Source organism: Silene latifolia, chromosome 1 (assembly GCF_048544455.1).
Source record: "Silene latifolia isolate original U9 population chromosome 1, ASM4854445v1, whole genome shotgun sequence".
NCBI lineage: Eukaryota > Viridiplantae > Streptophyta > Magnoliopsida > Caryophyllales > Caryophyllaceae > Silene > Silene latifolia.
The window spans coordinates 93894925-93906460 of NC_133526.1; the positions used below are offsets into that span (position 1 = coordinate 93894925).

Genomic DNA, 11536 nt, shown 5'->3' on the forward strand with positions numbered 1-11536 from the left:
GTTTATTGTGAATTGGAGGGAGTATTATTAACTAATTTGTGTTATTAACTTATTATCATGAACATGGTGGGTGTACTACATGAAGACATGGGGTGGGACCCTCCAACTGAGAAAATGAGAATACACCCACAACATACCCTTTTATTTAAGCCACGTTGTCGTAAGTTTTAATTGCATTCGTAAGTTTTTTTTTTTTTTTTTTTAATCAAAACTCTCACGTTGGACTAATATCTCTTATTGGGCTTGTCCTATACCATAGGACGGTCCTATAGGAGAATAGCTGTATTTACAAACACAAACACGCCTAAAATGATCGACTAATTGACCCATGCTTAAAAGTTAAAATGATCAAACTCCAATTAATTAATAGCTAAATGACCTAATAATAACACAAAAACCAAGTCTAAAATGAGCTATTCCTCAATCTAACACGACCCAAATGTACATAATATACCTGAAATGACACATTCGACTTTCATGATGTATAAGTATAACCCTGCCAAACAACACTTGCCCGGTCGATCTAGGAGAAACATACGTAGTAAATGGTAAAAGTCAAGTCCTTAATATTAACTTACAGAAGCTAAAATCCATTAGAAAAACTATAGTAGTAAAAACATCTATGAATAAAAACCAAAAATTACAAGGAGAATAATATCAAACCAGACATCCACCTGACCACCAATCTTCAATACCTGCAACTCTACAGGCTCATATCCTAGCCATCGGGTTATTAGGCGGCACTAAACACAATGTCTATTGCCAACCCGCCACCAGAAGGGTGGGCGAAAACAGGCACCAACCTCTGTACAAAACATACCACCATTCTCAAATTAGTAGCCTCCAATGTGCTGTCTCTGAGCACCACCATACCTACCTGAGACACCACTACCGCCTCCATAAGCTGGAGGTACATTATTCAGTCCCGGACAATCTTTTGCAAAATGTCCAACATTTTGACATTTAAAGCAACGTGCAGTATTGCTCCCACCTAATACTGCTTGATTCACAACTGGTCCTGATGGTTGACTTGGGCCATTAATGATACTAGGGCAATTAATCGAGCTATGGCCGGTACCACCACAGCTGGTACAGGTAGCATGCATGCCAGAGGCACTGTTCCCTCCATATCCACCACTGTATTGATTTCCGTACTGGGTCGTATTTGTGTTATGTCCATATCCACCACTGTTTTGATTTCCGTATTGGGTCGTGTTTTTATTAAGTCCATATCCACCCGTTTCTCTAACTGTAGAATTAGGGTGCATTCCAGTTTGGTTAAATCCAGATCTTTTTGTACCAATACTAGGAGACATCATGTTCTCTGATTTGACCCTGTGGATCGAATCGAAGAGAGACCTGGATTCAACGACAAAATTAACCTTCTCGGCTTTGACTACAGTTGACTTAACTCGCTGCTCATCGCTGAAAGTCTCTTCCTTGACCTTTAACTTGAATATGTATTTATGGAAGAGGGTTGCTCGAATAGCCTCTTGAAATTTATCGTCGTCTTGACTATTGTATTTCAAATCAAAAAGATCTTTGGCAGACATGCCCAAAAGCTCTTCAGCACATTCCTGGAAGGCTGTTACCCACGTCGAACCTGTATGATCTTGTATTTGAACCTGGAGAATATACCTGTAGTCACATTCATCAACTGACTGATCACATCTATCACATCGCCACTTCCCGTCTCCATTGTTTGTTACCTTTTTATTACATTGACGATCGCCAATTAAATTGGGACATGCCGTGTAACAGAAGTTATCCATCTTTATAAATGACAGGGTGGCACAGACTGTAATCCAATCAGGTTTCTCAGATGTTCCCAGCTTCTCATCCTTAATCTGTGATATAGTCTTTCGAGCTTCAGTCCTACCCATACTTGTCATCTCTCTTGAAATAGAGACTGAAGGCAGGTTTTTCCCTTTTTGGTCAAACCATACCTTGAGCTCCTCAGCCTCGGGATTATCAGGTTCTATAAAGAGTTGGCTTGAAGAAATAGTTCCCAACACCTTCCCGTTGAAATCAGAGACTCTAGCTGCCTTAACCGCCAAAACTGGGAAATTACCAGTATCACACAAATTTTGCAACTTTTGTCCTTCTGAATTACAGAAATTTCCCCACATTGTCAGTTCCACACTTCTACCGGACATGTCCTTCAATTGAAGGCTCCTTTTCTGAGTTTCAGTTCCATTTTTCCTCATAATTGAAGTCGTTGGGCTGATTGAGGTAACGACTCCAATTACATCGATAACACCTTGGTTATCTATTCCCTCAATATCACTGATAGGACGAAAATGAAATTGCAGCCTAGGAATTCCGCCATCATCATCATAACAAGGCTGCACCAAGGATGTGGTGTCCAAAAATAGCTCATGATCATTAGAGAGGTGATTAAAATTCTTCTGCGCAGGTTTAAGGGTTCCTTTGGATATCAGGTACACTTTGCCGACCTCAATCATGTCGTAAAACTGATCTACCACAGCATTAAAGCAAGTAACTCGGATTTCTCCCCCCTCAGAATCCAAAAGATCAAAGGAAAACACTTTACCATCTCCACGAGGATTGTTGTAGTGCCTAAGCTCACCCTTTGCTGTGACTCTTGCTTTGATGGTCCATCGACCTTGGTAAGGGTTTAAAGCAGCAATTGGAACTATCTTAGACGGAGCTTCATTCTTGGCAACGGGTCCCCTGTTCATGTACATAGATGGTTGTTGCTGATATGCTGGTTGTTGATGTCGGGCATAAGTACTTGGAGGAGCACGTGAAGTATCGGTTCTGGCATTATTGAATCCAACATATGAACTACCACCAGTAGCACTTCCAGTAAGGCCAGCTGGTAAGTCTGATTTAGGGTACATGGGAGGTCCTTTATTTATGGCATAATTCCCCGTGTCTGAATTGATTGCAGAGGGCCTACCATAAGAGTTCAACGGAGCACCATACTCCAGTTTGGGTTGCTGTAAGCTCCCTGTTTCACTCTGACGATAAGTGGGGCCTGGGCCAGTTGCATAAGGTGTCCTGTGTTGAGCATACCCAGGAACAACGCCTGCTTGGCCTACAGAGGGTGACGCTATATCATCATTAGGACTTGGAGGTAAATATTGCTTTGGTTCTCCTATTAGGGGGTATGCCTCTTGTACTATTTCCAGCTCCACGACAATGATGATCCTGGTTGAAGTCGAACAAAAACATAGGAAGAAACTCAGCAAGACAAAACCATACCTAGATCTTAGTAAATTTAGTCAGCAGGTACATCATAGGATCACAAATTCACAACTTCGTTAAATAACAAAAGAAAAAGTCCAAGCAAGCAGCTGATACAAACAAATACACATGTAAATATGTAATAGATCTCACACAATGGCCCTTTCAATGATCAGCTGGTACATCAGAGGATACAACTTCACTTATTAACAAAAGAAACAGTCTAAGTAAACAGCTGATAATCCTGATATGAACAAATGCACATACATGATAGACCGAACCTCACTTAGCTGCAACCATGCAGGAAACAGCTGCAACTGGGATTGCAATCTTACTTCTATTAAAGCAAGAACAATTAAAGAGCTGAGAATAAGGCACATCAACTAAAGCAATTTGTAGGAAATCAACTATTATCCACCAAAAAAAGGTCAATCCCTCAATTTCCAGGACTCCCAACCTTCAACTCTCTCAAAAACTGCTCACTGCTGCAAGGAAGTACGTAGTAGTTGATGATTTACAAATGAATTTTCATGTTATTGTTATCATTCTAGATCTGGAATAATTAAATCTGCCGAGTTCGTCATAAATCTACCAAATTTTCGCTGCTATGGAGTAATATTTTTATCCTACCTTCTCCAGAATAATTCCAGATAAACTTTCCTCACACATCCTAATTTCTTATCATAATTGTGTTCTCTCAATTCAATATTTTTACTGTTACTTTCTCTATATAATCACCCTTGGTTTTATATTGTTATCATTGATCTATAAATTTATCATAAAAAGTAAGTAGTACGTAGTAGTTCGTATTTTTACTGTTGATTTAATTTGCTTATTTAATTGTAAGCAAGGTTTGGTAAAATTAGCAATATTGGAATCAAGTGGCTAATGGAGAAGCAGAAGAGTGAAAGAGATCATGGAATCATTTATCAAATTTCGGTTTCCATCAACATAACGGTATTGGCTGATTGCGACTAAATGCGATTATACGACTACATAAGCGCCACTCCTAACTCCTAAATCGAGAAGAACAATGGATGGATCGAGAGGTTTGGGGGGATTTGAGGAACGATGGATCAAGAGGTCACAAGTGAAGTATTACACCTATATTCGCGGTTAAAGGGTATTTAGTTTGTGCTACTTGAGCTCTATTGAGCTCTCCTCACGAGTTGGCGCTCACACTTAAGTCGATCCTCTCATATGTTGCTATTAGTTTTTACTCCTCCATTGCAAAATTATTCACCCCATACTCTTATCCTTTTTTAATTTGTCGTGTTCTGGTAGGAATTTAAGGCTTTTTAAAAGCAAGATTTTGGATTTGCGGTCAACCCCTCGAATACTTGGTTCTTTGGCTTAATGGCTCAATTCATGATTGCTTTGAGAAAGGTTCCTGAGTTCATTATGAATTCTTGGGAGGGATTATGAGTTCGTTTTGAAAGCATTCACTACAACTGTGATTTAAGTCTCAAACATGATCTTATTATAGATTAAAAAAATTGACATGTCTTGCAATACCTCCACTCCTTTATGTCACGAAGTCAGACAGCAGTTACTCAGAGCTAGCATGTGAACCCAGTGTCATACTATCACATGGAACACACAATCAAAGATAATAGTACTCTATTTCTTACTTCACTCCTTTTTCCAAAACCTCCCAAAATGCTCTAACTCAAAGTTCATTTATACCAGAAAACCCTTGTCAGAGACCACCATCAACGATCTCATCAACAGAAACCCTTTGTGTTACCTTCATCATTTCTTCAGAAAATAATAATAGTCACTACCCTCCTCTATCAGAAGTTTAACACTGATATACAGTCGGGAGTTCACCTTTCTTTGACACTTTCACCGTGTTATATATATATTTACGTAGTTGCTCATTCATGTACACGTTTTGCTCAATCATGGACATTTTTTCATAATTTTTCCATTGACTACCCTTTACTCTCCAAATCAATACATACAACTCCCTTTTCACATACATACGGAAAACTAATCACAATTAATTCTCCTTTTTCAATCATGGATCTCAATTGGCTTATCAAAATATTCAAAATGACATTTTGTTTATCAAATACATGATTTTTTTATTGAATTAATTGTATATTTTTTTTCCAGAATTGGGTTATATTTCTCAATTAGGGTTTTTTTATTCTATTATTAAAGTCCGGTGGTTGGGTGTGGCGAGTCATGGACGGTGGTCAGGCGGTTGTTGCTGGAGTAGAGCAGGAGCCCGAACCCCTAAAGTCATATAGAAGGGTGACATCTCTAGAAACTTGCGACTTTCCGTAGAGTTATCGCACAATTTGACAAAAAAAACCCTATAGTCACTTCATCTTCAATCTTCTCAGTTTTCATAAACATTTAAAACATAAACTGAGAAGATGTGTATGAAGTAATTTGTAACACTTAAGTAAATAAATATCAATGTATTAGTTTTGCGAGATGCGTGTAGCTTAACTTGTTTTGGACAATATTTCAAGCTCTCCATCATTTAGCTATTATTGGGAATGTGGAATACTGGTTATTGGGGGTGGTGGCAGTACAGGTGGACGACGGTGGTGGTTGGCAGCAAGGGTGGTAGTTGAGAAGCGGAAGGAGAGTTGAAAGGCAGGATGAAAATAAATAGTAGAAATTAAAAAAGATGGGTGTCGAAATAAGAAGGGCTTAAACTTATTAAGGGCGATAATACATGTCTATTCCTGCCCTTCTACTTTTCAAGTGCCGAAGCTTATTAACTAAGAGCGTTCTTTCTCTTTCGGAAATTAATCGCATGAATCTTTCTCTTCATAACCTCTATTACCTAAAATCTACTATTCATAGCCATAAACGTTATCGTGACCGACACCTAAATAATCCCTAAATCATTAACTTAGCGGTAAAACCTCACACATCTAAAATACGCAGTGAAGTCATTACAAATTTACAATTACTCCCCTACAAGGAAGCATCCATTTCATATGTCGTAAAAGTCGCCAAAGGGTGGTACTCATGACCTAGATTCAAATCGCATTAGAATTGTATTGATCCTAGTGTCCCCGATTACAGGAAAACAAAAATAATAGCACCCATTAGCCACAAATTGTGTCAAAATTAAAACCAATGGTACCGCAAAAGTGGCCAACAGATAATCAAATCATTCAGATAGAATTCACAATCGATCATTTCGCAATTACGTTACTTCAATTCAGCAACAGCAATTCATTAGATTCATAAAAACAATCCAACAAACAAAAAAAAAAAAACAATGGAAGCGAGTATTGAAACAAAACCTGCGAGACTGAATAGTATTACAAACAAACTGAAGAATCTGAATGATAGATCCTTGCTGCAAGCAACCACTTTTAACCAAAGCATTGTGTTGTGTAGCGAGCATAGCTTGCTGCGAGTAAACGCCATCGGAGATTATCAATCGATACCTTTCGACAGTAGACATTGCGTTTTGGGTATTAACGAGGCGTAATTCAGTCACCTGTAACACCGGGTTGACTTCGCAATCGTTGTTGCACATCGTCATGATTGCTCCTTCGGTTAGATTGATTGTCGCCATTGTTGTGATTAATTTGGGAATTTAGGGTTTCTGATGAGAGAGAGGGAGGAAGGAGAAGGGGCAGTTTTGATATTAAGGGAAGGGAAGCGGTAGTTTTGAGTGTTGAGAAAGAAGAGCGCGAAATTGAAATCTAGTTTTAATGATAGACCGCTCAAACTTGTAGGGTACACTTTCCAGTTGCCACTTGCCATTTCGGCTTCTTGCCTCTGGACGGGTGGAAATACTTTTCATTTCTTTCGAATTAGTCCGGACTCCGGACTATGGGACGATTTATGATTATGATGATTTTATAAATGGAAAATGCATATGGTGCCCTTGAGGTTTGCCCTTTTGCACGATATATCCAAATTTTGATCCGGAAAACTTTAAGAGATTATAACTCGTGTTTAAGAAATCGAAATGTGACGAGGTTTTTTTCAAATCGATCGTCTTTTCGAGAACTACGATTTGAAAAAAAAAATTCAAGTTTGGAATTCGTTACCAAGAGATATGGTTACTCAAAGTTAGTTCGGTCAAAAAAACTTTGACATACTAAAACTCCTAGCCACGGGATCCAAATACGACTATTTTTTTTTTCCAAATCGTAGTTCTCGAAAAGACGATCGATATGAAAAAAAACCCGTCACATTCCGATTTCTTAAACACGAGTTATGACCTCTTAAAGTTTTCCGGATCAAAATTTTGGGTATTTCGTGCAAAATGGCAAACCTCAAGGGCACCATGTGCATTCTCCCTTTTATAAAAGTAATGTTTAATTAATAGAGAAACAAAATATAAAGAGTTGGAAAGGCACCGATTGATATGGAGAATTTGTGTCATTGTGTGTATTCAATTAATTCAAAACCAATACAATGAGACCATATATACATCACATACTCTAAAGACTTTCCTAATTACAATAGGCTAATATGGAAACTAAAATATGTACAATAATATTATCGAAGATATGATACCGGAGAATTATTACACGATATTATTACGATTACGATATCGTATAATATTGTCCTATACTCCCAGTTGGAGCGATGGGTAAACCAATGCCCAACTTGCCTTGCAAAAACTCAAACTCTTCTCCACTAAGAGCTTTAGTAAATAAGTCCGCTATTTGCTCGTTACTCCGTACATGGGACGCAGATATAGTCCTATCAAGCAAATGTTTGCGAATAAAATGACAGTCGATTTCAATATGCTTGGTACGATCATGAAAAACGGGGTTTTTCGCAATGTGCAGGGCAGCTTGATTGTCACAAAAAACTTGCATAGGCTCACGATGATCAATGCCGAGTGAATGAAGGAACGATTTTAACCAAATTAACTCACTTGTCACAGCCGCTATTGCATGATATTCTGCCTCTGCGGTTGATTTTGCCACCGTAACTTGTTTCTTCGCCTTCCACGATATGGGTGTACTACCCAATGACACGAAATACCCTGTCAAGGACCGTCTAGACAGTGGACAAGCAACAAAATTAGACTCTGAATATCCATACAACTTTAATAATGAATGCTTCTCCATTATAATGCCTTTACTAGGAGTCCCTTTAATGTAACGAATGACCCGCAATGCAGCTTCCATATGCTCCTTCCTCGGGGCATGAACAAATTGCGACAAAATATGCACGGCATAAACTAAATCAGGACGCGTAATGGTTAAGTAAATGAGACGACCAACTAACCGTCGATATTTCATGGGATCCTTGAGAAGGTATCCATCAGCTAAGGCCAATTGGTGCTTCGGTTGAATTGGTGTACTCACAAAGAGCTCCTTCCATTCCCGCTTCCATAACAATTTCCATTGCATATTTGCGCTGACTAAGAAACAATCCCCTAGGCCCGACGCAACCTCAATGGCCAAGAAGTATTTGTGTCGGCCTAGGTCTTTGATTTCGAATTTCGTGTCAAGGAAGGACTTAAGTCGGGCACAGGCTGCATCATTGTTACTCACGACGATCATGTCGTCAACATAGACCAAAACTCCAAGAAAAATATCATCTTTGTTATAAATAAATAGAGAATAATCAGTAAGGGATTGGACAAACCCATACTGTTTCAAGGAGTCGGTCAGTTTCGCAAACTTATTTCGAGAAGCCTGCTTCAAACAGTATAAAGACTTTAATAACTTGCAAACTTTGTTCGTCCCTTTAGCATCGAAACTTGGTGGTAACCGCATATATACTTCTTCATCTAAATCTCTGTTAAGAAACGCATTATTGACGTCTAATTGTGCTATGGACCACCCTTTGTGTACTGCTACTCCAAGGAGACATCGCACGCTTGTCATCTTCGCAACAGGTGCAAATGTGTCATGGTAATCGACCCCCTCAACTTGTGTAAAACCTTGTGTCACCAATCTGGCTTTATAGCGCTCTATTGTGCCATCCGCCTTATATTTTACCTTATAAACCCATTTGCACCCAATGGGTTGTTTCCCGATCGGTAGATCAACAACTTTCCAAGTCTCATTCTTTTCAAGGGCCTCAATTTCTTTTCCCATAGCTTGCCTCTATTCGAAATGCTTAGCTGCCTCAAAGTAGTGTCTCGGCTCCTTAATCGTATCAATAGCAGCTAAGAAACACCTGTGAGCAGAAGAAAAACAACTAGTTGTGACATAATTAGCTATTGGATAACGAGTACCTTTCCTTGAGGTTGCCCATTGTTCCGAGTGAGCATGTTGTGTGGGGTTTATTATTCTCGTTGATTTGCAAACATAGCCTTTTTTCCAAAACAGCTCGAATTTTTCACGAGCTCCCATGCCTATTGGTGCTTCCTCCACGGGTTGTGCTGTGACTACTTCGTCCTGTTCATCGACATCAACATTGACATTTTCAATTTGTGGCTCATTGTCCTTGCTATTGTCCTCGCTAATACTCCCCCTTTCCACCAGCTCATTAGCATTCGGTTCCATCTCCGAGACATAATCCGGTGCTATTTGTTCCATACCGAACTGACCATTCACTTAGCCTTGGTCCTTTCTCTCATTGGGGCTGGTAATAGAGAGGAAAAATATGCTCATAGAACACAACGTCCAGAGACTCGAATATGGTTCATCGTGTAAGATCAAAAACTTTCCATCCTTTTTTTACTGTGAGGGTAACCAACGAAAATACACAGCTTACCTCGCTCTTTAAATTTATCTTTTAGCTTGTCCTTATTGTGGGCATAACAAAGACAACCTAAAACGCGAATATTATCCAAGCAAGGCTTTATACCGTATAATATTTCATAAGGAGTAAGACCATTGAGAATGCGAGTCGGAGTACGATTAATTAAATATGCTGTCGTGAGCACACATTCCCCCCAAAACTCGATAGGCAAATCAACTTGGAAACGAAGGGCTCTAACTTTTTTCTAAAATGTGTCTATGTTTTCGTTCTACCCTTCCATACTGTTGTGGGGTGTCTATATTACTTGTCTGAAATATCATACCATGTTCACTGTAATATTCTTTCATTGTACCGGAAAGAAACTCAGTGTCATTATCGCTTTGTACCACTTTTACTTGTTTACCAAACTGAGTCAAGGTCATCTTGCAAAAATTCTTCATTAGTTGGCTCACTTATCCTCCATCTTTCATTGGTATACCCATACTCCCCGATTACAGTCATCTACAATGGTCAGAAAGTAATGGGCACCTAACAATCTACTCGTAGTATAGGGACTCCATATGTCACAACGAATAAGACCAAACAAAACAACACTCCTTTTATTATTCAACTTAAAAACGGACCGTGTTTGCTTAGCAGGACAACATGGGTCACAAACGTCACGAGAGTTCCAAATTAAATTACTGCCAACCAAATTAGAAAAAGAAGATAAAATACTACTAGACGGATGACCTAGTCTCCTGTGCCAAAAACGAACGCTGTTATTTGTTCGAGTTGTGGCGACGCTTTCTCGATCATGCCTTAAATAATAAACCCCATCTTTGTGAGCTGTGCTCACCCCGTCCAATCGTCATCCTCGTAGATTGGTCCTATATGACACAATAGGTAGGGGAAAATGTCACAACACAATTATTTTCTTCAATTAATTGTTTTATTGAAATTAAATCACAAGTTAAATTTGGGACATATAGAACGTCCTTTAGGACGAAATTATCGCTTAAAACGATTTATCCATGCTCTTGGGCAATCATATGCGTTCCATTCGGCAGTGAAACGGTGGAAGCTGCTTTTTTTTCTTACGTTCGTAAGCAATGTTCGTTGTCCTGTCATGTGGTGCAAAGCACCACTATCTAATAACCAATTGTTAATTATCGTATTTGTCATACCTGAAAGCTTTTGATTACCGTCTGATGACCTTTCCCCCAACAAGGTTCATAATTGAGTTACTTCCTCGGATGTGAATGTAACACCCCCATATACCAAAGTGCCTTACCAAGGACCACCTTAGCATATAAGGGTGCTACCATCTTGGTTACCCGAGGTAGTACGCATCATAGAAACCATAATGAAACAACTTTTATTAAAACAACTTAAAGAAAAAGGTTACAAGTCTTAAAACTCCAAAACGGTATAACCAAAACCAAAAGTCACGAAACTAAACTCAGCTACAACAAAACGACGCAATAAGTGATGACTCTGCCCATCCATATCCCGCGAGCTATCTCAACATCCATCACCTGCTAAGTCAACTGCTTACCATCCCCGAATAGATCACCACAGTTTTGAAAACATAAAACGGGGTCAGACAACTGTATAACCAAATTAAGCATACGCAGAGGAAACAATTACAAGCAACACAATCAACCAATACTCTAACTCCAACAATCACCAA

General features: G+C 39.1%; 1 protein-coding gene across 1 annotated transcript; it reads right to left on the minus strand.

The window, feature by feature from the left end:
- Window positions 1-546: 546 nt before the first annotated feature.
- On the minus strand, window positions 547-6954 carry LOC141607879 (replication protein A 70 kDa DNA-binding subunit A-like). Its single transcript, XM_074427230.1, has 2 exons — window positions 6483-6954; window positions 547-3174 (listed from the first exon to the last, which is right to left on the minus strand). Exons 1-2 carry the CDS (start codon window positions 6758-6760, stop codon window positions 834-836), a joined length of 2619 nt encoding a protein of 872 aa, XP_074283331.1. The 5' UTR covers window positions 6761-6954; the 3' UTR covers window positions 547-833.
- Between the last annotated feature and the right edge of the window lie 4582 nt (window positions 6955-11536).